This window comes from Equus przewalskii, chromosome 2 (assembly GCF_037783145.1).
Source record: "Equus przewalskii isolate Varuska chromosome 2, EquPr2, whole genome shotgun sequence".
Taxonomy (NCBI): Eukaryota; Metazoa; Chordata; class Mammalia; order Perissodactyla; family Equidae; genus Equus; species Equus przewalskii.
In genome coordinates, this window is record NC_091832.1 from 47,296,309 (window position 1) to 47,322,650 (window position 26,342).

General features: G+C 51.9%; 1 protein-coding gene across 2 annotated transcripts; it reads left to right on the forward strand.

Annotated features, from left to right (window-relative positions):
- Window positions 1-2,727: 2,727 nt before the first annotated feature.
- Window positions 2,728-9,209, forward strand: LOC103545318 (tumor necrosis factor receptor superfamily member 14-like). 2 transcript variants are annotated; one of them, XM_070605031.1, is made up of 8 exons: window positions 2,728-2,950; window positions 3,939-4,047; window positions 4,579-4,704; window positions 5,838-5,993; window positions 6,151-6,241; window positions 7,148-7,305; window positions 8,348-8,379; window positions 8,593-9,209. In XM_070605031.1, exons 1-8 carry the CDS (start codon window positions 2,882-2,884, stop codon window positions 8,791-8,793), a joined length of 942 nt encoding a protein of 313 aa, XP_070461132.1. In that variant the 5' UTR covers window positions 2,728-2,881; the 3' UTR covers window positions 8,794-9,209. The 2 variants fall into 2 exon arrangements, 1 of the variants encoding a protein (XP_070461132.1); XR_011536019.1 differs by having other exon boundaries at window positions 2,751-2,950; window positions 6,995-7,305.
- The last annotated feature ends 17,133 nt before the right edge of the window (window positions 9,210-26,342 follow it).

Here is a 26,342-nt window from a genome sequence, read left to right on the forward strand (position 1 = left end):
TCTGCGCCTGCCCCAGTTGTGGAAGTGGACAGTTGGAGAAAGACTCAGGGAGGCCTGATCACCCGGGACCAGTACTTAGTTGACTGGACTTCACCCAGGTCGAGTCCAGGTCTGCTCCCTTGGCTGGCCTCTGTGGAGTGCCCAGCACAGCCAGAGGGGCCGCTCCAGCCGCTGGGAAAGCGGGTTTCACTCTGGGAGGCTTCCCTCATGCTTCATCCCCTGGGTGGCCGTCTGGACCTCTGGAGACCTCTGGAAACTACCTTGGGGAGAAGGAAAGAGCGTTTGTGTGGAGTCGTGATCCCCCAGCCCAACTAGGTCAGTCCCCCGGTGTGCACAATCGAGGTCCCTTGTCTTTGCTCATTTGGGAAGATCTGTAGGCTGCATCTTCATTTATTGGGCACACCTGCGAGTAGGACACAGCCTACGCTGGAACTGGAAGTATTTTCAGCTTTGGTTTTTTGTACTGGCTTCCGTTGCTGTCTGAGGGTGTTTGGAAAAGCGTGCTTGTTTGGTTTGGTTTGGTTTGGTCTCTTTGGTTGTTGTTTGTCTGTCTGTCTGTCCCCTTTTGTGTTGACATGGGAGTCACCACATGGAGGTCCTTGGGAAAGATTTTGGCTGGTTGGTCAATCCATAGTTACAAGCCAATGACAAAAAATACGGTATTTTGTTGTAACACCACCTGGCCGATGTATGTCTTGAAAAGTGAGGAAAGACGGCCATTGAATGGAACTTTGAGTTATTACACCATCTTACAGCGGGAGTTGTGTTGTGAAAGGTGTGGAAAATGGGATGAGATTCCCCATGTGAAGGCTTTTATGCGGTTGCATGATCAGGTGTCCCGCCAGGGAACAAGCTGATGGTCCAAAGAAATGCCAAGCTCCCGGTAGTCAAAGATGCTCAGATACGAAAAGAAAACCTTGATGAGAACATGGCAGCCCTGAGCATGTTAAATCCCTTTAATCCTAATTTCAGTGTGACACAGCCCCTGATGGTAAATGCCCCCGACATTAGAAGGAAGCTCAAGAAGGTTGAAGGCGCCATAGCCACAAGTTCTGGTCAGTTGGTGAAAGTTGCTTTCAAAGTTTATAATGCTCATGAGGAACGTAAAGCCAAGCCCGCCAAGGGCTTTACACAGCTCCCCCAGATGGAGAGACAGAAATGGGGAGCCAGGGCTGCATAGGGAGGGACACCAAAAATTGGGGGAAAATCAGTGTGCCTACTGCAAAGAAAAGGGGCCCTGGAAAAATGAGTGCCCTAAGCTGGAGGAAGGCATGAGAGGGAAAAATCGGGGTCCTCCTAACAAGCTCCCTGACCTCTTGAGTCCAAGACTCTGAGGAGGAAGACGACTGATGGGGCCAAGGGTTCTTTGCCATGCTGGTGGCTCCCGTTCCAATAGTCCCCCATGAGCCCTGGGTACAAAGGACAGTGGGGACACAATTGGCTGACTTTCTGCTGGGTACTGACGCCACTTATTCATCATTAAATAATTTCTCTGTTGCCATTGTTGGAGTCAATGGCAAAGTTCAACACACTCATGCTGCAACCACTGGAATGCAACTTGGAAAAACAAAGTTTGGATTCCTACCTAGGGTGCTTTGTGTTACTGTACCTGATTCATGGAAATAATTTTTAAAACAATAACTGTGGGAACTATGTGTTCGGGGGCTGTAGGCGGCTGGCAGGGACGTGGCGGTGAGAATAATCCAGGGGTGGGTGGGCTGCCTCTCACGAGCCCCCGATTCTGCTTCTTAGGCACTGTGTGTATGAGGGTCTGCTTCCCCAGGCCTGCCCTCCTGTCCCCCAGTTCACGAGATGGCCGTGGCTCCGGGGAAGCCGGCGTGGGGAGAGCCCCGTCTGCACAGGAAGGTTGGGGTTTGGGGCTCAGCACAGTTTGGCACATGTGAGACCCTGGGCAAGGCCCTGTCCCTACTGAACCCCAGGTTCCCACCTGTGAACTGGGAGCAAGAAATAGCCACTCCCCCACTCCCACCCCGTCCCAGGGGCAGGTGGGGGTGGACACAGTGGGGGCCCCTGTGGGTGCTCACAATGTATCCCCCTCCTCACCCCGATGGGGACTCTGGGACCCCCAGCCTCCTGGGGTCGGGGAAGGGTCACCTTCTGCAGAGTCGTGTGCAGGGCTGTAGAGGTGGAAACGGGCCTGACCCGGTCCCGGGCAGAGGGTGGACATGCCCAGAGTGCACTGCTGGGAGGCGGGGTCTCCTTGAGGGGACGGTCCCCCCTTTCCATAGAAGCAGGTTCCCCTCTTTGCGTCAAAGCATGTTCCCCCATTTCTGTAGAAGCAGGGTCCCCCCTTTTCATAGAAGCAGGGTCCCCCCTTTCCATAGAAGCAGGTTCCCCCTTTCCATAGAAGCAGGTTCCCCCCTTTCCGTAGAAGCAGGGTCCCTCCTTTCTGTAGAAGCAGGGTCCCCCCTTTCCATAGGCATAGAGTCTCCCCTTTTCCACAGACACAGGTAACAGGCAGCCAAGGAGGTTCCTCTTGGCTCCTGCTGTTGGGAGCTGCAGCCTGGCTCTCTGGGGTCAGCAGGCAATCGCCCCTCCTGCCTGTGCTCCCTCCTCCCCCTGCTCTGCCCTCTGCTCTGGGTCTCAGGTCTTGGTAACTGCAGACTGCAGCCCAGGGCCCTCCCTGCCTATCACTGTGGTGTGCTGCTCCCCTGGCAGCTGACCGCCCCAAGGGCACAGACTTTGGACTAGAGACAAATACTTCCTGAGATCACCCCGCAGGCCATCCTCGCTGGCTCCTGCTGCAGTTTCTTTCTATCTTTCAGCCAGCGAGGCAGCAGGAAGCCCAAGTGCTGAAGCTCGTCCTGTTGGCAGGGGGCAGGGGACAGCAGCCAGGGAATAAGGTGTCCAGAGGAGAGACATGGAGCCTCCGCGAGGCTGGGGGCCGCCACCCTGGAGCCCGGCACCCAAGGCTGACGCCCTGAGCCTGGTGAGTCTCCTGAGCCTGCCTGTCTGTCCAGCCACACACCAGCGCCCCTATTCCTGCCCCTGGGTGTGCCCTCTTCCCTGTCCCTGCCCACGATGTCCCTGTCCTGCCCTTGTCCCCCAGCTACCCGGTTCTCCTAGGCTGACCCAGCCCTCTGTCACCCACTCACCCTGGCCCTGGGGTAGGGGAGCAGACACACAGGAAAGCCATACCCACCAGCAACAGAACAGTTCCTGGTGGGCCTCGTCCCCACCACCCCACTCAGGGGACGAAAGTGAGCCCCCAGTACAGGGTGAAGGTGCCTTCCAGGGGACCCGGCTGCTCTTGGATGCCTGAGCTGGACCTGCCCTGGGGTGGGGATCCTGCAGCAGGTGGCTAATCTCCACCCTCAGCCCCTCCCTGTCCTGGGAGATAAAGTCCGTGTCTGTGTGAGTCGGGTGGAATCTAGGACCAGGCCAGGGGGACAGCCTGCTTGCCCGTGTGGCTTCCTGCCAGCCCAGGCGGAAACTTCAGGGTTAGCAGAGTCAGCCCTGCGCCCTGGGCCCCCTCATGGCCCACCCCAGCCCGGGCCCTGAACAACCTGTCTCCTGTGCCTGGCCTGTGAGCCCCTGACGGTCGTCCTGCTCTGACCCTGCTGGGTCCCCAGGGCTCAGCGGGCCCAGCACAGGCCAGAGGCAGGATGGCCAGTTGTCCAGCCCAGAGTGGCTCAGGGCTTCCCGTGGGGTGTGGTCCCTGGTGAGAGCAGAGACCCAGTCCTTGGGGTACCATGCTGGTGGACTTGGGGACAGAGGCAGGAGACGGGCCAGTCCCCATCTAACCCCAGGGCTGTCCTGGATGATTCCCAGAGCCTGTCGGGGCCCACCTGTGTCCTCCCTCCCAGGCCACCTCCAGCTATGGGGCTGCTGCTGCCCCATTTCACAGAGGCTGATATCGAGGCCCCGGGGCAGCCTGGGCTGCTGCTCCCCTCCAACGCCCCGTCTGTCCCCTCCAGGCCTTGTATCTCCTCCTCCTGGGGTCCCCCCGCTACACCCTGGCGACGCCCCAGTGCAAAGAGGAGGAGTACCCAGTGGGGGCCGAGTGCTGTCCCAAATGCCTTCCAGGTAGGTGCCACCCCATGGACTCACTCTGGGGGGCCCCTGGGAGCCAGCACTGTGGGCAGATGCTCTGCCCTTCCCTGCCAGGAGCCCCTCCTTTCACAGTGCCTCCTCCATGGGGAGTATGAAGGCAGGGGCACAGACAGGGGATGACCCGAGCCCCCGGGGCAGCCCCCACAGCTTCAACACTTCCCACCAAGACCCTGACAGCCACTCTGCACAGGGGGTGTGGCCTGGCGCACCTGCCAGCCCATTAATGGCCAGAAGACTGGGGTTCGGAGTGGGCACTGCAGCAGAGCAGGCCTGGGTGTCCTGGGGGGACCCCCACATTCTTCCAGAACGTTCTGAATTCCCCCAAAGCAAGTTCACTCCTGGGAGGCGACTAGGCAGAATGTGTCGTGTGGGGAACAGCTCGTGTGGGTGCCTTTCAGGCCCTGGGGGTGGTGTCACACCGCAGGGGGCTTCCAGGTGGCAGGATGGGCAGGCCTTTGCAGGGCCCTCCCCAGCTCTGACTGCTGTGGACCCTCCGGGCTGCAGGTTACCGCGTGAAGCAGGCCTGTGTGGAGTTGACTGGCATGCTGTGTATTCCCTGCGCCCTGGGGACCTTCTTAGCCCACCTCAACGGCCTGAGCAAGTGTCTGCCATGCCGACCCTGTGACCCAGGTGAGGACGCTGCCCAACCGCCACGGTGCTCAGCCCCCAGTCCTGACCCTGCAGCACACCCACGGCTCAGGACTGCGGTGTTAACCTCTGGCTAGCCCCACCCCAGCCCCAAGGAGGGTTCCCCTTCCCCAAGTCACCTGTCCCACGGACCCTCCAGAGCTCAGGGACACTATCATGTCACATGGGTACTCAAGCCTGGGCCAGACCCCAATGGAGCCAGAGTGCCCCGCGCTGCCTCCCCCAGCCGGGGGCCAGGACTCCCCTAACACTGTGCGGGTTCTCAGGAGACACAGCCCCCTCACCCCTGAGGGCCCCTCCTCACGGGCTCAGTGCTCGGACCCTCGGGCTTCTTGCTGCCCCGGGGCAGGTGGCTGGGAAGGAGGGCCCCCAGGAGGACGGGCCTGACAGACGTGGGGGCTACAAAGCTTTGGGGTTCAGTGAGGAGGGTGTCAGGGGCTCAGAGCCTCGAGCTGCACCCGCAGAGCCCTGCCCTGAGTAACACACATCTCTGGCTGGGCTGAGGGTGGCACCGATGGCATTGACGCGTCCTCAGGTGGGGCCTAGGCCCAGGGCCAGCTGCCACCCCACCGCCGCCGCCCGCTGAGTGGGCTCACTGTCCTGCCTCTGCCACCTGACCAGCCCGGTTTGGAGGATGGGAACCTGTCTGAGGGTCGGATGGTGCCCCGGGCTGCCCTGGTGCTCCCTTACCATGTGAGCGCCAGCCGGGCGGGACTTTCCGTGTCTCCTAGGGGTCCCACTACCTGTCGCGGACACCCTTCCACCACTCCGCCAGCCTGCCCTTCTCTGCCCATGGTTCTGTTGTCCCAGTGTTCCTCAGAGCCCCCTGGGACTCACAGCTCTGTGTCCGGCACCTCCGGGCACGGTGTTTGGCTGAGCCGGGGATGCAGCTGGCAGCGTCCTGGGTGGGGGCAGAGGCGGGCCCAGACACACCCACCAGGGCTGCAGAGCTGGCCCAGGGTCCTGTCAGCAAGCTCTCCCCAGACCCCGGGCAGGAACCCCCAGGTCTGTGGATGCTGTCCAGGCCTCTGCTTGTTCTCCTTCCGGGACGGGGTGCTCACCACTGCCCACAGCTGCCCTGGCTGCTGCTCTCAGCTCTTTCTCTTGGATCCCAGCCATGGGCCTGGTGATCAGGCGGGACTGCTCGAGCACGGAAAACACCGAGTGTGGCTGCGACCAAGGCCACTTCTGCGTTAGCGAGAAGGGGGATGATTGTGTCGAGTGCCAGCCCCACACGACCTGCAGACCAGGCCAGAGGGTACAGGAGAGAGGTGAGCCGACGCCCAGTCCCTCTGCCCAGCAAGAGAGGAGCCCGGTCCCCTAGCGCCTACTGAAGACACAGACCCCAGGCCCAAGCCTGATGGGGGAAGCCGGGCTCCGCCCTGGCAGCGCCCTCGGGCCCCTCTGCCCAGCCCTCTCCTTCCTCAGGCACCGAGCGGCAGGACACGGTGTGTGAAGACTGCCAGCCCGGGACCTTCTCTCCCAATGGGACCCTGGGGGAGTGCCGGCCCTGGACCAAGTACGTGATCCTGGGTGGCCTCAGTCCCGTGCCCCTAGGGGGTGGTCCTTGATGCTCCCCTGGGAGGTAAGGGCCCTCGCCCTGCAGAAAGCCCGCTGCCCTTTGGGTGCCAGCATCCAGGAAGCTCCTGCTTGGAACCCATGGTCCAAGCACATCGCAGCACATCGCAGCACATTGCACTGGCCAAGAACCGATCATAGCAATTTATCTCTGAGGACAGACTTTTCCTGGAGCAGATCCAGAGGGACGCTCTTCCCTGGGCCCCTGTGCTTCTGGAGTGTCACCAAGTGTCAGGGCTGTGGGGCCCTCCCTGTGATTCTGGAGTGGGGGAGCCTATAAGGCAGATGTTCAAAGTGAGGACCCCAATTGTGCTGTAACAGGACGCCCCCAAATGCCCATCCCCTGGGCCCAGATCTGAGCTGGGTGCTCAGAGTCTCTGAGGGGAGCCTGGTGTCTCTGGGGGAGCCCGGGGTGACCAGGTGTGGCTGCTCAGAGGAGGGGGCAGGGCTCCAATCTCTCCACCCTGCCTCGCCCCTCCTTGTCCCCACCCAGGTCAGTCCCTCTGTCTGCAGCACCGGCTCGAACAGTTTTCTGTCCCTGACCCCAGCCCTCTTCACGCCGTCTCCTTCTCCGTCCTGTCGCTCTCCGTGGTCTCCAGCTGTCGCTCCCACTCTCCCCCTCCCTGCTCTCCTCTCGCCTTCCTTGTCTCATCCTGGTTTCCCTCTCCTTCCTTCTCTCTCTGTCTCCCTGTAGCTCTGGGGCTTGGAGAGTCCTTCAGACCTGAGTTCACACCAGAGCTGCTCTGAGCCCGGCTGGGCAGCAGGGGACGGACCCTCCCGGGTCTAGAGAGCATCAGGCTGCGTCTGCCGCCCGCAGGATCCGGGTCCCGCCAATCTTCTCTCCTAGGTGCAGCGGCCTCTTTGAGATGGAAGTGGAACCTGGGACTAGCAGCACAGACGTCACATGCTCCTCCCAGGGCCTCAGTGTTCTTGTGGGCGTTCTCGTGCTTGTGTTGGCTGGCCTGATAGTCCTCTGCGTGTGGATGAAAATGAGAAGGACACCTGGTGAGCAGCAGTGTGTGGCCCTCTGAGGGCTCAGGTCCCGAGCATCACAGCTCAGAGACCCACCACGGCTCTGAGAGACGGTCTGAGACACCCTCAAATCTAGGGGAGGAGGCGGCCCCAGGAGCATCTCCAGGATTGCTTGGCCCCCTGAAGAGCGGCTGCTGCTGGGCTGGGGCCGTGGGCTTCCTGCTGAGGGGAACCCTGATGTCACGGGGTCTGCCGGGGTCAGGCAGTAGCGGGTGGGACCCCCTAGCCAAGGAGCCCTCTGCCGCCCCCGTGCGACCTCACTGCCATGGACCCTAAGTCCCGTCAGCCCTCCAGGGACAGTGAGAGAACCTGCGGTCAGCTGGGAGGGGCCCAGGTCAGAGCCTCCCTGCTGTGGGCACGTTGTGTCCCCACCGAGAGACTGCGTCGTTCATTCATTCATTTTCGTTCGCTCACTCCTTCGTCCAATTGTCTGCCGCTCTGGGCTCCTCATCTGGGCCAGGCCCCTCTGGACACCAGGATCCAGGCTGTGTAGACCCAGCTCTGGCCGCTGGGGAGCCCCGTGTATGTCAGAAGGAGAGCAGGCAGTCAGCAAAGACATCCAAATCGGGGAGTCGGGCTGCTGTCAGCGGATCGTCCTGTGTCCTCACCCCTGGGGCCCCCAGACTGCCAGGAGGTCTCAGGAGCCTGGGCTGGGAGGAAGCTGGGCCAGCAGCCCAGGGTCCCTTTCCTCCCCAGTCTGGGGCACCTGCTCTCAGGGGGGCTGACCCTCCTCTGAGAAGTGCACCCCACCTCTCCCTGGGAGACGGTCTAATTGGGGAGGGCTAGGGAGCGGGGTGGGCAGCTGGGGAGGTGGGCGGGGCGTGCACCGTGTCCTTTCTCATGTCCTGGGCCCCCTGGGGGACAGGCCTGGCAAGGAGCCCCACCCACATGGGTCCCCCTGCCTCTGAGAGGGTCAGTTTCTCGGGGAAGTTCACCCAGCGAGAAACCGGGAGTGTGGGGCACCCCGCTCATTGCTGTGTGGCCCCTCCCTGACACACGTGTCTCTGTTTTACAGATGGATTCACCCCAGTGAGATTCCTCTCTCAGGTATGATTTCTCATCCCCCTAGTGGAGTTGCTGCAGGGCGGGTGGGCCTCCCAGTTGTCTGAGGGCCCCGAGTCCTTAGTCCATAGTCGTGCTGACTTGGGAAGGGAGGCCACCACTCCTCCCCGGGAAACCCGGGCTGACCGCGAGCATTGCGGGGAGGCCCGTGGGCTGGAGCCGAGCCAGGCGGGGACGTCATGTCGACTGTGTCCGCAGTGGACACGTCCTGGTGTAGGACGGGAAGACACAGCCGCCCAGGCCCTGCAGCCCACGCCGGACGTCACCACGGTGGCCGTGGAGGAGACAGCAGCCATGTTCCCTGAGAGGGAGCAACATGCTGACCGACAGCCTCAGATGCAGCCATCTGAGAAATCCCTGACTGTGTCTGCCGAGAGCTGCCAGGCCCTCAAGGGCTGAACTGGGGACCAGGGCAGCCGGTAGGACCCACTCCTGGGCTTGCTTCAGACTCCATCCAGCAGAGACAGAGACAGCCCACTGCTCAGGGGGCTTCGAGGACCCCACACACCTCCCCACCAATGACGTTCGAGTCCCCAGCCCTCCCCTCAGCCCTGGGCTGACCACGTGCTGACCCAGCACTGTGAGGACAATAGCCACAAGCCGCTCTGTGCCCCAGGCCCTGCCTCTCCCCAGCCCTTGGGCTTCAGCCTGCTCATCTGCAGGATGGGCCTGCCGGCGCCTACCTCCGGGGCTGGGCCGGGCCAGGATGGGCCGTGAAGGCCTCATTAGGTGAACGTTGCGTTCACAATCGATTTTTAAATTGTTGTTGTGTGGCCCATTTTTTCATTTGTTATTAAAAAGTGTGTTTTTGGGGAGCTGCTTTGAGAGTGCATAAATGTTCTGTTTCTCCCCAAACTCTCTGGGCGCTCAAGAGAAGCTGCGCCCCGACGCGTGGATGAGCGTGTTTGGAGGAGGTGCTTTGAGACTGAAGATCGTCCGCGTCTCCTCAAGTCTCTATCCACTGACTCTTCCTCCCTCAACCGTTTTCTCCGCTGGAGGGAAGAACTTTCCGCTTTCACTCACTCGTTCATTCACTGATGCGTCGACCCCACGAGGGCCTCCTGGTCCCCGATTCTGTTCCTGGTTCTAGCCCAGTGCTCTGTATTACGGCGATGTTCACACTGTCCCCGCTCTTTCCAGCAGGAGTCCCTTTACACTGGCTCCTGCTTTCTTTTGACAAATCCCAGTCATTCCGTGAGCCTGTCCTTAATTTCTGGCCCAACACGGTGTTCCAGGCCCCTCTGGTTCTTTCCCTGCTCTGGTCCTGGGCCCGGACATTTCTCCGTGCAGCCCTGGCCATTCTGATGGAGAATGGTGTTTGGAACCCAATGTGGGTGGGCCGGGGTGCTCACTGTCACTGGGGGGCCATGGCTTCTGGGATTCACAGGGGATGGTTCAGGAATCACATGCCTACACCCTTGACACACCTCCCTCATAGAGGCACACAGAGCTGAGGACACAGATCTGCGTGGACAGACGTGCAGACCACACGTCAGCAGGAGTTCACACCGAGAGCTCTGGTTCCGAACAGACAACAGGCGCGTTCTGTCTGCTGCTTTCTGCGCCTGTGGCTCTTGACCCTGGTGCCAGCCCGGCCTCCTTTGTCCAGGGCACGTTCACCTGTGGGCTCAGTCCTAGAAGATGCAGGGCGGTCTCAGGACTGCTCCCGTCGGGAGATTCCTGCCCAGGAGCCAGAGGCCAGTGCTGGCGTTCAGTTCTCTCTTCCTTTCCTCCAGATTTCGTGCTCCAAAGTGACAGTGGTTCACTTTTCTTTTCACGGTGGTTGTTTTATTCATTTGAATTATAATTTTGTTCATTCTTTGAGTCTGAATTCTGTTTTACACGTTTGTCAGTCTCTCTTGATTCTCTGTGGCTATCTGCCTACCTATGAGTTTATATCCATTCATCTCTCTACCTTATTTGTCTCTTAATCTGTGGAGCTTTAACATGGTATTAATGTCAGGTTAGTGATCTTAGCTCAGAGGGTGGCAGATTGTATTCAAGAACATGACAAACCCTGAGCTGGCCCTGTGGCACAGTGGTTAAACTTTGGTGTGCTCCATTTCCATGGCCCAGGTTCCCGGGTTTGGATCCTTGGCGTGGACCTCCACTACTCATCAGCAATGCTGTGGCATCAAACCTCATATGAAGTGGAGGAAGAGTGGCACGGATGTTAGCTCAGGGCTAATCTTCCTCAGCAAAAAAAAAAAAAAAAAAAACCACACGACAAACTCCATCCTATCTACAAGGAACCCACCCTGAACGTAGGGCTCGGTTGGATCAAAAGTCGAAGCAAGCATGAGGACTGAATTCCATCGTGCCCAGTGGACATCAGGAGAAGGACTCTCACAAGCAGGATGAGGGCTCCATTCACCGAGATGTCACCCCAGTCTTAGTGCCCATTCACTCAATAACAGCTGCCAGTCAATTAGGCAAACACTGACACAACTGGAAGGAGGGACACCCCGGGATTCTGTGAATGGTGGGGCTTTAACTGTCCTCTCTCGGGCATTGACAGAACCAGGAAAGACCGGCAGGAGAGAGCAGGCCTGGGCAGCGCCATCCCCCCTCCAGCTCCATTCACTGGCGCCCTGGATGCCCACCCATGGCAGCGGGACGCAGGCCCTTTCACGTGCTCATGGGACCGTTGCCAGCTGGAGACATGCCGAGCCCCCACGCAGCCTCAGTGAATTTAGAAGCGGTGAAATTCTGGGGAGAAGATGCTTCCTCAGCCAGCTTCTGGGCTCCACAGGGCGATGGCTACTTGAGGCTCTGGGAAGGGCTCCAGACGGGTGTCCACCCCACAGCCCCCACAAGGCCACACCTACCAGGGCGGGGCACCTGGGCCCAGCAGGCCCTCCCCCTCCCTGACAGAGCAAGGCCAAGACAGGAGGCCTGCATTAAGCCTGCCTTTACCTAATGGTCTGACATCTGGGGCCTCACCCACCCTGGGGAGACACCCCCTCCCAGGCCAGTCAGTTCCCAGAGATAGTGAAGGCTGGCCTGGGGACGCACCCTTCACATGCAAACTGACCAGTCCAGGGCCCGCTCCCCAACTCCTCTGTTGGCGTCTCACGCTCCAGGCCAGTAATCCTCTGCACTAGTTACCCCAGGGCAGGACGGGGCGCCTGGGGCCAGCCCAGAGCCCACTGAAAGTGTTTCCACCAGCCTGCTGCCTGCCTGACGCCGCCTTTCCCGCAGAAACCAAATCAAGCCTCTTGGCCACGTTGTGCCCGCTCCCTCTGCCTCATGACCCACCCTGGCGTTCCCCACGTGGCCCTCGTGGTGTGCTGTGCCCCTCCTCTTGGGGACCGTGAGCGTTGTCTTTCCAATGACGTCTTCTGAAATGCGGGCCTCAGGGTAGGGCCTTCAGATCCAGAGACAATGATGAAATCTATGTTTTTAAAATGAGAAGCACTGTCTCAGAGTTGGGAGGAGGGGCAGGAAAGAGGTCCACAGCGCGGGCTTCTCCACCTCGAGTCCCTCGGCCTCCCACTGGACAGCGCAGGCCAGCTCCCTGAGAAGGAGCCCCCGAGATGGAGGTTGGGACAGTGGGGGACGCACTAACCTAAATGCGTTCACACGAAACCTCAGCCCTGCATCACCCCCGGGTGTGGCAGCAGCCTGGTGTCTCTGCACCTCATTCAGCAGGCCCGGGACAGGAGCTGCCACGCGCGCAGCCCCTACCTGCCCGACGCTGCTCTCTGGGGCTGCGGGCAGGCCCAGGCAGGATGCAGCTGGGCCGTGTTGGCTGAGAGCATCACCTGCTCCTCGGGCGAGTCTGGGAGCAGCTCCTGCAGGTGCAGAAGGCTGTGGGGTCGGCCCAGGGCTCCCGGCTGCAGCAGGGCTGACGCTGTGGCGGCCTTGGGTCTTCTCCCGCACCCCCGTGCTGGCCACCTCGCTCTCTGCCCACAGGGTCCAGGAGAGCTCTAGAACTTCACCACGAGGCTGCTTGTCTTCTGGCCACAGCAGGACTGGAGATCCGAGGGCCACCCTGACGACCGCTTGGGTGCAGGCGAGACTCTCCAGGACGCCTGCCAGGACCAAGCCTGCTCTCCCGCCTGCTGGTTTCTCGGCAGAAGGCGTCCCAAGTGACTGACTGGCAGCCACGTGCAGTCAGCGGGCCTCTTGCTGTGTTCTTGGTGGAAGCCCCCTCCCCCACCCTAGGCACCAGGATCCCTACCCCTTGGAAACCAGGGCTGCCTGACCGGGAGCACACATATACCAGGGCATGCGCCGAGCCTTGAGGGGCCGACCCTGCCTTCCTGGGGCTCAGTGTCCCCAGCACTGGGGACCAGCCGGGCCAAAGCAGCTCACTGTGCCCTGGGGGGAAGGCTCAGGCCAGGGAACAGCTGCCCTGGAAACGGGCCAGGGACAGAGAGGGCCCTGCAGAGGGGGCCTTGGGTCCGTGGGAGCAAGCCTGCCCAGTGGGGAGCTCAACACGATGGGGTGGGGCAGCAGGAGGGGAGAGGCCTAAGACTCAGCCGGGACTGAATGAGCAGGAAGGCACAGACATGGTGATGTTGTCTGCAGGTTCCCCGAGGTGGGGACCCAAAACGTGTCAGCTCCAGAGTCAGGCCTCTTGCAAGGAGAGGCCCACTCATCTCCCCACGTGCTGGCCCCACCTCCCACCCCCCGTAGCTCAGCCCACTTGGCCAGCCGGGCCCAGCCTCCTGCTGCTAGGGGAAAGTGTGCTGCTGGCAGAGAAGAGCTGCTCGCTACTGCACCTGGGGTCGCACTGTGGCCTGCCCACTCCCTCAGGACGCAGGACCTGGAGGAGACAGAGGCAGGAGCAGAAACAGCTGGCTAGGATAAACCGGTGACGAGGGTGGGGTTTGAGAGTGGGCTCAGGCCCTCTGGGCTCAGGGCGGGGATCTGGGGGCTGCGGGCAGAGGGGGGGCAGGAGGGGCCATGCAAAGGCTGGGAGGTGGGACCTGGCTGGCTTAGGGTGTGGCTGGGGTGAGGCCCTCTGAGCACTGAGCACTCCCTCCTGCCCTCATCCCCTCCTGGGCCCGCAGATGGTCCTGTCCTGTCCTGTCCCAAGGTTTCCCTGGGGCCACCACCAACCTCTTCCACAGCTAGACTGGGGACGAGGGGACGCATCTCTGAAACACAAAACAACGTCACCCTGGGGAGAGCAGCGCATCCTGCTCTAGAGCTCATCACCAACAAGGGGGTTCACCACCCTCCCAAGAGAGCAGGACGTCCCAGCGGGGTAACTGCTGTTCACAGGCCGTTTGTTCAATGATTAAGGTGCTCTGAGATCTGAGTTCATCAGCAATAATCCAATTGGTTTCTATTGATTCCACATTTCTCCCCGTACGAAAGGACGAGAGAAATAGGCCCACTTTTCAAAAGCACCTTCAAACTAATGGATGATATAATCTTAATCTAATTAATTTAGACCCAGCCCTGCCCAGGAACGGGGTATGTCAGGATGCCAGAGCTGGGCATCTTGTAAAATTTAAAGCTTTATTGCCAGAGGTTCGATTCCTCTTCCTGACAACGCGCTTGTAATCAGCGTTCTCCGACTCATCACCCCCATCCCGCTCGCCACTGCTCTCCTCACGATGGTCCAGTGAGAAGCGTTAGGCTGCATAGGACTCCTCAAAGGACCAACACGGTCGGCCCCCGTGGCCTGCTGCAGCCCATCGCTGGTGCCGTCAGACTATTCATTAAAGAACCGCCACACCACCAACACCGTCAACATCCCAATTTCTCGTTGCACCAATCCCGCCCCTCCCTCTGGCCCCAACAAGATGAATTCCACGACCCACACCACGCCCACTGATTAACAGAAGCCTAGGCCTACTGTTTGCACGAACCCTGTCAGGCCTAGCTGTTTATTCCATTCTCTGATCAGCCTCAGCTTCAAATTCAACACGTGCACTAATTAGACCCCTACGAGCAGCAGCACCAACAGTTTTGTGGGAAGTAACGTGAGCAATTATTCTACTGTCCGTCCTGCTAACGTACCATCGTTTTCACTTTCAACATTAATTTTTACCCAAGAAGACTTATGACTAATTTTTCATCTTGACTACTAGGCACAGGATGATTCATTTCAACCCTGGCAATGGAACCAAGCGAGTTCCATTGATTGAACACAGGGAGAGTCGAACGCGTCTCTGGCTTCAATGTTGAATACACAGCGAGTCCACTTGCCTGCTTCTTCCCGGCAGAACATGCCAAGAGCATGATGCCAGACATCCTCACAACAATTCTATCTCTAGGAGAATCCCACGGCCCCTGCACACCAGACTTATACACAACTAACTCCTTTCAGAACCCTTTCCTTCATTACATCTTTTTTAATGAATCTGAGTGTCCTATCCACACACCCCGTTTGGAGGGGATGTGGGTTTTGGTTATCCAAGGGCTCCGGCTCCTGGGCAGTGTCCTGAGGCTTGAGTTTCTGATTTAACTGTCCCAGGGATATTCCCCTTGGGGTTATTGATGGAGGTTATGGCGGGTTTATTTATTTTGAAAACTGATGAGGGAGAAATTGTGTTTAAGTCTAATGGGATAGGGGGTTGAGTATTTTATGACACTGGAGATGCTGGGTTTTTTACTGAGGTGGGCTTAGGAATTGCTGCCTTATGGAGCCATGGGACTGGAGTGGTAATTGTGACTGGTTGGTCATTATCTTACTGGCTCTTAGGTAATATCAGCCCTGATATGGGTTCCCCTACAGGGAGCCCAGCATATATGGGTTAAAACTACAAGCATACGTTCCCAGTTCCCTGGGTCCTTAGTTACGCTCATACGTAAATGTGTTTCTTTACCCTCTGACTCCCTGAGCTTCACAACCAAATAGAAGTTACACATTGTTAAAGCCCAGATGGGCTCAAGCTGGGCTCGCACTAAAGCTGTGGCTGATCCCAGGACCTTGAAGTTCTTTCACAGAGAAATTAGTGCCCAGAGAATGTCAAGAAACAGAAGCTTCCCAGAGTCCACCATCCACCATGGAGATAAACAGCCAGGGACGTCCATCTGTGGAATCCTTTGTCTCCCCGCCCTTGGAAGCTGTCCCAAACGTGGGCCGATGGGAAAATGCTGACCAAGAAGGTCACAGCTCCCCTCCCCTACCTAAAACCCCAAATAAAAACCCCTACGCGTTTCTTAATGGGGAGCTAGCAGTGCTTGAGGCACCAGCCCTTGCTGTGCTCCCCCTGCTGGGCAAAGAAAGTAAAGCCTTTCCTTTCCCCTCAAGACTCTGTCCTCGTTATTTGGATTGGCATCGGGTTCAGAGACTGAACTTTTGGTTACACAGTTGGCGACCCAGATGGGACCTGTGGGTTGTTCCCGCTGAGACCCCCTCGGCTTCTTCGGATGCTCCAGAGTTGTGCTCTGCGCCTGCCCCAGTTGTGGAAGTGGACAGCTGGAGAAAGACTCAGGGAGGCCTGATCACCCGGGACCAGTACTTAGTTGACTGGACTTCACCCAGGTCGAGTCCAGGTCTGCTCCCTTGGCTGGCCTCTGTGGAGTGCCCAGCACAGCCAGAGGGGCCGCTCCAGCCGCTGGGAAAGCGGGTTTCACTCTGGGAGGCTTCCCTCATGCTTCATCCCCTGGGTGGCCGTCTGGACCTCTGGAGACCTCTGGAAACTACCTTGGGGAGAAGGAAAGAGCGTTTGTGTGGAGTCGTGATCCCCCAGCCCAACTAGGTCAGTCCCCCGGTGTGCACAATCGAGGTCCCTTGTCTTTGCTCATTTGGGAAGATCTGTAGGCTGCGACTTCATTTATTGGGCACACCTGTCAGTAGGACACAGACTACGCTGGAACTGAAGTGTTTTGAGTTTTGGTTTCTTTGTATTGGCTTCCGTTGCTGGCTGAGGGTGTTTGGAAAAGCATGCTTGTTTGGTTTGGTTTGGTCTCTTTGGTTGTTGTTTGTCTGTCTGTCTGTCCCCTTTTGTGTTGACATGGGAGGCACCACATGGAGCCCCTTGGGAAAGATTTTGGCTGATGGTCAATCCATAGCTACAAGCCGATGACAAAAAATATGGTATTTTGTTGTAACACCACCTGGCTGATGTATGTCTTGGAAAGTGAGGAAAGATGGACATTGAATGGAACTTTGAGTTATTACACCATCTTACAGCTGGAGTTGTGTTGTGAAAGGTCTGGAAAACGGGATGAGTTTCCACCTGTGCAGGGTTTTATGTGGTTGCATGATCGGGTGTCCTGCCAGGGAACAAGCTGACGGTCCAAAGAAAAGCCAAGCTCCCAGTAGTCAAAGATGCTCAGATACCAAAAGAAAAACTTGATGAGGACATGCCAACCCTGAGCGTTTTAAATCTCTTTAATCCTAATTTCTATGTGACACAGCCCCTGATGGTAAATGCCCCCGACATTAGAAGGAAGCTCAAGAAGGTTGAAGGCACCACAGCCACAAGTTCTGGTCACTTGATGAAAGTTGCTTTCAAAGTTTATAATGCTCGAGAGGAACGTAAAGCCAAGCCAGCCAAGGGCTTTACACAGCTCCCCCAGATGGAGAGACAGAAATGGGGAGCCAGGGCTGCATAGGGAGGTGCACCAAATATTGGGGAAAAATCAGTGTGCCTACTGCAAAGAAAAGGGGCCCTGGAAAAATGAGTGCCCTAAGCTGGAGGAAGGCATGAGAGGGAAAAATCGGGGTCCTCCTAACAAGCTCCCTGACCTCTTGAGTCCAAGACTCTGAGGAGGAAGACGACTGATGGGGCCAAGGGTTCTTTGCCATGCTGGTGGCTCCCGTTCCAATAGTCCCCCATGAGCCCTGGGTACAAGGGACAGTGGGGACACAATTGGCTGACTTTCTGCTGGGTACTGATGCCACTTATTCATCATTAAATAATTCCTCAGTTGCCATTGTTGGAGTCAATGGGAAAATTCAACAGAGCCTCATGCTGCAACCACTGGAATGCAACTTGGAAAAACGAAATTTGGATTCCTACCTAGGGTGCTTTGTGTTACTGTACCTGATTCATGGCAGTAATTTTTAAATAATAACAGTGGGAACTCTGTGTATGTGTGTCTATATGTATGTTAGATGTGTATGATGTTTTATATCTGCATTGTATGGCCAAAATTCAGAGCTCTATTTAATTGATTTAAACTAAATACATACTATAAATTCTAAATGTAAGAAATACTATCCCAAAGGTGTTTCAAGGTGTTCAGCATGATACAAAATGATCTTTGGTAAACAAAAGCCTGTTTAAGTTTGCTGGTTTGATTTAAAATAGGCATGTCCTCAAAGTTAGCATTGGTGGATATAATGCAGACGTATAGCCTGGGTCAACTGGTCAAATGAACTCATGTTATCTCTGTTAGAGAACTTATCAGCAAAAATAACTTGGTATAATAGCTGATTTTGTTTGATGCCTCACGAGGTTTTTGTAGGCAGCCTAAATTTAGTTGTTGAAAATGGGTAAGAGTTTTTAAGTACAACAATTATGTTTTATAGTCTGCATACTTGAAAAACACCTTCCAAAATCTTTTTGGAAATTTAAGCTTTTCAGAGCTTTGTTAAGTTCAATTAAATAATGAAAGTTTATTTGGTATCTACGTCATTTCCACATAAGATAAAATATTAAAAGTTGATTCCTAAGCATAGATTTGTCTGCGTTTGATTTCTTATCCCAAAGAAACTGAAAGATGCTTAGGCCCTATTGATAAACATGTTTTATGTATGCTGAGGAATTTTCTATGAGAAAAGACATATTTCTAAAAAGCCTGTATACAAGGAAAGTAAAATGTATGTTTTCAGTAAAGGAGATAAAAAGAATAGAGATATTTTTGTTTGTTTTGTTAAGAAAGACAAATTTGTCCTGAAGAACTAGGAAAGAAAATAAAAAAGGAAAGAAGACCTGGGACAAATTCTGAAGGTGAAAAGCAGGTGACAGAAGGTTTGTGGAAGTAAAACCCTGAGGAGTTTTGTTTATGGTCAAGGTGACTGAGATTGAAATGAATTTATTAAGTAAATAAGTTTCAATTTCAAAAGCAAGCTGATGCAAAATCACTGCTTTAACTCTGTTTGCCCTTGACTATTTCTGTTGCCACTTTGAATAGATGCATGAGCGTGGTTTTGCAGGGAGCGTTGTTTCCTATCTGAACAAATGTTTTAAATCTTTTAATATTTTTTGACAGGCTCTCCTCCACCCTGCAAAATATTCGAGTCCTGAATAAAGGCTTTCTTTTGACCTAGGAGAGGACGGAGAGTTTGTCTGGGGATTTTCAGAGGCCCCCGAGACGTCTCAGAGAAATCCGCTCTCTTCCTATAAGAAAAAATATTAAACCCATTAGGCTTATTTGGTATGTTAAATTACATGGGAAACATTGTCAAGTAAGTAATAATAAACTTTTTTAGATGGTATTATGTGGATAAATGTTATAGATATAAGTATTTCAAAAATTATATAATAGTCCTAAAATTCCGACCTGTTCTGATTGTCAGCCATGATTCTGGTTATTACCTCAAAGTGTTACATGTCTCAAGAACTGTCAAGTGTCTTTGTCAATTGCCATTTTTTGAATGTTTGGTTACTTGCAGACAGTTGTTTTATGCTGATGTTTTTATAGAAGTGTTTTGTCTTCAGAGAAGTTCATAAAAAGGGTTCTAATACAGGTTTCTGATATACTTTCTGATTATAAAACTAAGCTGGGTAAGAAATTACAGAACTCTAACAGAGAAACTGATGAGCTCATAAAACTGCTGACAGAAGATAAGAGCAAGAGCCAGTGACGCAGGACTGAAGAAACTGATGCAGATAATTATGATTATTATGATTTCTTGTTTAAGATATTGCTGATTTTTAAAATTTTTTTTTCAGATTTAAGAAGACATATTTCTCTTTTCTCTTAAGGAACTATAACGTAGCAATTTGTAAGCAAAATTGAAGCATTTATCTTTTTCTCTCTGTCTAAGCCCTCAAAAATGTAGAAACTCTTGATGAGTAAGTATTCTTATTTTCATGGCAATATGATCGTTTGCATAAGTTCAATAAGAGTCTGTTCTTATAGGAGGATGCAACTGGAAATAGTGCTTATATTACCAAGGCTTTGACTAGAAAGTCATATTTGAAAAAAACCCCACACAGGCTCAGATACGACAAGACAGCTTTCGAGGTATAGAGGTTGACTTTCTGGAATAAAGCCACTTGGAAATGTTGGCCTGGTACCTTGCTTATGGGTTCCCTGGTAAGCAAGCCCTGGTAAGGGTGAGTAAAGAATGTCACTCCCTCTGGCAGGTGCAAAGAACCCCAGGCTATTTTGGGGAAACTTGCAAAGAGAGGAATTCACCCAAGACTGTAGGTATTGCAGGTGGAGTCTGATGACAAGTCCTTGGCTTGGCTTTCCTGGCCTTGAGAGGCCTTTAAAGTTCGATCTGAGATTTCTTATAAAAAATTCCAGCTAAGTAGGTTTAAAAGAGCCTATATGATCAATTGCTATTCTTGCTGTACTTATGTAAATAATCGGGCCAAGTTTATTAAAACTAGACATTTTGCAAACCAGTTAGTGTTAATTTGGCTATGTTTGGTAAAATTGAGGGTGATTTTAGAGAGAAAAAATTATGTTTCAGTAGAAACCATAATACACATTTGTGGATATTAGATCCTAGTTCTGATAATGGTCTTTGAGGTTCTTGTTATATCTGTTAACTGAACTGGATCCTGAATTCTTCTAGTCTCCTAAAATATCTGGCTACAAATCTCCAAACCAACATTTTCAGTTTTCCCCCATCATTTACATTCAGAATCATTGAGAACTGCATCTTCCCTGTTTCCTGGAGCCTTGCAAACTGAAGGGGGAGGGCTTGATATGAACCTAAGAGAAAGTCATGTCTGCTCCTACATAAGCCACTCAGAAAGGTACGAGATAGCACCAGCAGAGACACTCGGAGCTGCAAAAGATGCTCGACTCAGACACCTAGAAATCTTTTAACTGGTTGCCACCTGGGCTCAGGAACTGATTTATAACTTGCTGCAACCATTAACCTTGTTTTCCTTTTGTTTCTCTAGAAATATTTCTTATTAAATACCTGGTTACAGCAGAATGTCAGATCATCATACTTCCATCCTAGATGGTACGAAAACAGGTATTGGTGACTGGTTTTCAAGCTTATTTTCCTGGATATCAGAAGGAGTCTGATCCACGTTGTCTGGCATTCTACATTTCTGTTTGTCTCTGCCCCTATTAATGGCTGGGATATGTATTATGGTTAAATTTGTCCTCTGCTGTGTTTCCAGCATTTGTAAAACTGCGACTGAGACTACACCCCACAGGGAAACTGGCAAAAACATGTTGAAGCTTTCCACTGCAAAAACCCCCTAGCTCTTGCCCCGATTCAGCAGGAAGCAGCCAGACGAGCATGACGCCCCTTTTCCATGGAAATGGAGAGTAAGAAATGACAGTGGGGGATAGGTTACTGGTTCTTAGTTAATACCAGCCCTGATACAGGTTCCCATACAGTGAACCCAGCGTATGTGGGCTGAAAACTGCAAGCACACGTTCCCAGTTCCCTGGGTCCTTAGTTACGCTCATACGTAAATGTGTTTCTTTACCCTCTGACTCCCTGAGCTTCACAACCAAATAGAAGTTACACATTGTTAAAGCCCAGATGGGCTCAAGCTGGGCTCGCACTAAAGTGGTGGCTGATCCCAGGACCTTGAAGTTCTTTCATAGAGAAACTGATGTCCAGAGAATATCAAGAAACAGAAGCTTCCCAGAGTCTACCATCCACCATGGAGATAAACAGCCAGGGACGTCCATCTGTGGAATCCTTTGTCTCCCCGCCCTTGGAAGCTGTCCCAAATGCAGGCCGATGGGAAAATGCTGACCAAGAAGGTCACAGCTCCCCTCCCCTACCTAAAACCCCAAATAAAACCCCCTACCCGTTTCTTAATGGGGAGCTAGCAGTGGTTGAGGCACCAGCCCTTGCTGTGCTCCCCCTGCTGGGCAAAGAAAGTAAAGCCTTTCCTTTCCTCTCAAGACTGTTGTCGTTATTTGGATTGGCATCGGGTTCAGAGACCAAGCTTCCAGTTCCAGTTGCTTACTGGTCTTCTGGTTATTCTAGAGGTTACTCATGGAAATTAAATACGGACAGGCAGGATTCATGATGAGGAAAAAGAAGAAATATAGTTTGTTCAGACTCTTTGGTCGGAAACTATTGTTGAGATTTTGTGTTTGGAAGTGGGAAATGGATTTTGGTAACACGCTTTCTGGTCAAATTAAGTGTAGTGGGCATGATGCTGATTTCGGCTTGCTGGTAAGTTCATGAATGGTGAGAAGTGGTGCATAATGGTTGGAAAACATCTGAGAAGTTTGGAGAGTTTGAATAGGTTTGAAGGATGATCAGATTTTAGATTTGTGTTGCAAGGTTGAGTTCAAGCACCAGAGCAAAGCCTAGAAGAGTCACGGCAAGGGCTGTTAGTTCAGACAACAGGACAGTTAGTGGTGGAATGGTTGTTGGAGAAATGTTGCTGGAGATAAGAAACCTGGCAAAGACACCCCCCAATTAAAAGACGTTTGATGGAATTAATTAGGAGGGGGTATCTCCATGAATTACAATAAAGGTAGAAAAACGAGCCTGTCCTAGGAGTGCAATTGATTATACAGGCTTTTTTAAAAAATCTGCTTTGCTGGAATTTTTTTATGAGGAATCTCAGATCGAACTGTAAAGGCCTCTCGAGGCCTAAAAGCCAAGCCAAGGACTTGCCGTCAGATTTTGCCTGCAGTACCTACAGATTTGGGTGGATTTCTCTTTGAGGTCCCCCGAAATATTCTGAGGTTCCTTGCACCTGCCAGATAAGCAAGCTTCCTTACTTACCGGGTAAGATTGCCAGAATCTCTGTAAACAAGGTACCAGGCCCATGTTTCCAAGTGGCTGTATTCCAGAAAGTCCAATCTTTGTTCCTGAAAAGCTGTCTTGTCATATCTGAGCCTGTATGTTTCAAATATGACATTGCGGTCAAAGGCTTGGTAATATAACCAATGTGTCCTGTTATAAGGAGAACAGATTCTTATTGAACTTATGCAAATAACTATATTGCCACAAAATAACCATAATCACTCATAAAGAGTTTCCAAATTCTAGAGGGATCAGGTAGGGAGAAAAAGATAAGTGTTTCAGTTCTGCTCATAAAGGTATAACTTCACCAAATTGCTGTAAGCCATAATTAGCATAAGAGAAAAGAGAAAAAGATTTCCTTAAATATGAGAAAATAAAACAACACATCAAAACTCAACAATATTTCAAACAGAAGTCATAAAAAGTTATAATCATCCTCATCAGTTCACACAGTCCTGTATAATTGATTCTTGAGCTTAATCTTCTGTTAGCAGATCTATGAGCTCAGTTTCTGTTAGAATTCTGTAATTTCTTACCCAGTTCAGTTTTACACTCTGAAAGTTTATCAGAAACCTGTAGTTTAGAACCTTTGTGTCAGAATCCTTTCCAGGAATTTCTCTGAAGATGAAACATATTTGCAAAAGCAAAGCATCACAGTAAAACAGCAACTATCTGCAAATGACAAAAGACTCAAAAAGGCAAATGAGAAAGAAACTTGGCTACTTCTGTGACATACAACACTTTAAGATAATAACTGGAATTATGACTGATAACCAGAACAGATTAGAATTTTAGGAGTGCTATATAATGTTAAGACACGTATATTAATAACACTCACCCACATAACACCACATAAGAAAGTTTGTCATCGCTCATTTGACAATGCTTCCCATGTAATTTAATAGACCAAATAAGCCTAATTAGTTTAGTATTTTCAAAAGAAACCCTTCTATTCAGGACTTGAATATTTTTGATGAGAAGCTTGTCAAAAATATCAAAAGACTTTAAAACACTTGTTCAAACAACGCTCACTGTGAAACAATGCTCAGGTATCTATTTAAAGTGACAACAGAAACAATCAAAAATCTTAAGAGTGACAGATTTGTCTTTTAGGTAGACTTATTCAAAGGAACACCTTTTATAACCTCTTTATCAAGAGCAGACCAAAAGTTCAGGAAAATTATCTTGAGAGAAAAACCAAATTTTAATTTCTGCACCAGCTTATTATTAAAACTCATTTACTTAGTTGGATTTACTTTAATCTACTTGACTAGGCATAAAACTCCTTTCAGACTTTCTCCTTCACAAACCTTCTACAGCTTTCTTTTTGCCTTCAGAATTTGTCCCAAAGTCTTTCTTTTTTCCTTTCTAGTACATTAGGACAAATTTGTCTTTTTTAACCCATCAAACAAAAATACTTGCATTCTTTATACCCTCTTTACTGAAAACATACATTTTAACTTTCCTTGAATACAGAGCTGTTTTCCTTATTAATTCCCAGTAGCTTTAATTATATATGTTAATTAGAACTTTTAACCATTAACAGACCCTAGTAAACACTAAAAGGTAAGCAATTACAAATTGTCTTTTATATCAGCATTCTAAACACTTCATAATTTCTAGAAACATGCCACTTTACAGTAACAGACCCAAAGACTTTTAGCCTCTCTGCAATAAGAAGCCAAAAGTAGATAACTTAGATATGTTTAGCTGTAATGCTTGTGTGCTATCCAATCCAAAAATGACCCAGATGCTCAGATTTTTATCATTTAACTTAACTTGGCAAAACTCAAGATTGTTATCAAAAAGAATTTGGAAGCTGTTTTTTTTTTTCAAGTATACAGACCATAAAACAGTTATTGTACCCACAAAAACTTCATGAGACATTAGACAAAACTGGTCATCATTTAAAGCTATTATTTGGCTGATGAATTTAACAGACAATGTGAGCTTATTTGACTAGTAAACCCAGGCTGCATGCCTGCATCATAGGTAAATACCGACAACTCTGACAACAAGACTATTTTCAATCAGACCAACGAACTTAAACAAGCTTTCATTTACCAAAGGTTAATTCACATCACGTTAACTTGAAAGACATTGGATTAATTTCTACTACATTTAGAATTTATGTAAGTGCTTACTTTAAGCCAATTAAACCGAGCTCTTAATTTTGGCCATACCATCCGGAGGTAAAATATCACACATATAACGTACATAAGACACACATACACAGAGACTGCACAGCTATTTTTTTTTTACCAATATTTGTGGAGAAGATACTCAAGATGCTAGATTTTTTGCAAGGGCACGCTTATGGCCATTTTTCCTCTCCCCTCCTCTCTCTCTTTTCTTTTTTTCCTTCAGTCTTAGGAATCAGTGATGGGCTAGATAGTAGCTCCTGGAGAGGGGAGATGATAATCCTTTTCTTGATAAAGGAACTGGGTGGAATCTGAACTGCCTCTAGAGCTGTATTTCCAGTCTTGCAAGGATTTTCTAAGGACAGTTGCTCTTGATTTCCCAGAAACTGGACTGTAACTTGAATGACGTGCTAGGTTGATCTACCTGTCCAACTGCACCATAAAAGCACAGAGAAACCTCTCAAGTTTTCTCCCGGCTGGAATTTCTGGGGCATAACCCATCCAATTGAAAGTGTTTCTAATTAGTTAGAATGCACCCAAGTGGTGAGTCTCTGGGGATGCTTAGGGCATTCCCCAAGGCGGTAAAGCCAGTGTCCGACTGACAGTGGACTGGAGAAGGGTGCAGAGTCTGATTGCGGGTGTCAACATAGTTATAAGATTTAATCAACGCCCACTTAGCCAGCGCAACTTTGTCCCTGAGCCCGCACAAGGGGAGCTAGGGAAGCAGGAAGCAAAGGCCTGGAACTGGCTGGAGGTCGGGGCTCCCAGTGCCAGGGTTGAAAGTTAAGTCCCTGGCACAAGGTTTTCAAGTTTTCGATTTTACGGAAGGTCCAGGTTCTGGTCAGGTCCAGCCTGAACTTAACCTCGACTTGGTGACGACAGAGGAGATGATGAACGAAACAGACAAAGAAAGGAAAAGAAGAGAACAGACCTCACCCTCATGGCCTCTTCCTGAGGGTTATCAAGATAAGAGTCACACAACAGTTCCCGTGCTGGGGCACACAACCCTAGCACGACAGTTCACAGAATAAATCACAGGTCTCCTACTCTCATAGCCAACTCAGTAGGTGACTAAAATACTCAATGAGTCAACCGTCAAGGGAGGGCACCCCACTTGGGGTCACCGGGGTGATCAGGCCCGGAAACCCAAAGTTGGGGCTCCCAGGGGTGGAGGCTTTGACTCTTGAAAGATTTCTTTGTTTCCCGGTTGCAAAGCTCAAAAGGAGACAAAAATGGCCATTGTAACTCTAAGAAAGATGAAAGAGATGGGTCCATTACTTTGAAAATCCCCCCTGAACCGAGGGCAGCGTCCTACCCGTCGTTCCTACTGTGGGGTTCCTATAGCAAGGGGTGATGGGGGGGGTCCTCCAGCATAGCATGCCTTGTATACCTTCCTTGTTATGCCTGGCAGTAACAGGTGCCTGGTGAATGGTCCCAGAGAGGAAAGGAGCCATTACCTTGAAAATCCCCCCAGTGGGGTTCCTGTAGCAAGGAATGATGGGGGCATCCCTTGAACATCTTCCTTATTATGCCTGGCAGTAATAGGTGCCTGGTGAATGGTCCCCAGGATAAAAGGATAGAGAAAAACTGTGAGGAATTTTCCGCCAGTCTGGGGGACATTCTACCCAATTGCATCCTGGAGACATTCTCCCAAGAAGGGGTTCCCATACTCCATCAAAGGTTAGAGTTTGGTACTTCCCTTGAAGTGGAGTCCCGATTGGGACTTTCCCTCAGTTCAGGGCATGGTCAGGTGCCATGGGAGGGATGCCAATCCAGCCTTAGGAAAAGAAACCTTCCGTGGGAGTCTTGCAGATTGGCGAACATCCTAATGACTTAAGTGGCCGACCCGCGCCCACGTAAAATTTGTATATTAGAGATAGAGTCAAGAAGGAATGGATTAATTCATTCTTCATCACCCTGAGGCTTAAGGTACTGATTCTCTTCAAGCTGAATGCCATGATTTTCCCCCTAGAGTAGCCATG

Bases quoted from the DNA above. Each gene is read 5' to 3' on its own strand.
- LOC103545318 (XM_070605031.1), top strand. From the start codon at position 2,882: ATGGAGCCTCCGCGAGGCTGGGGGCCGCCACCCTGGAGCCCGGCACCC. The intron at 4,048-4,578 runs GTAGGTGCCACC...TCCGGGCTGCAG, and splicing joins CTGTCCCAAATGCCTTCCAG to GTTACCGCGTGAAGCAGGCC. The intron at 7,306-8,347 runs GTGAGCAGCAGT...TCTGTTTTACAG, and splicing joins GAAAATGAGAAGGACACCTG to ATGGATTCACCCCAGTGAGA.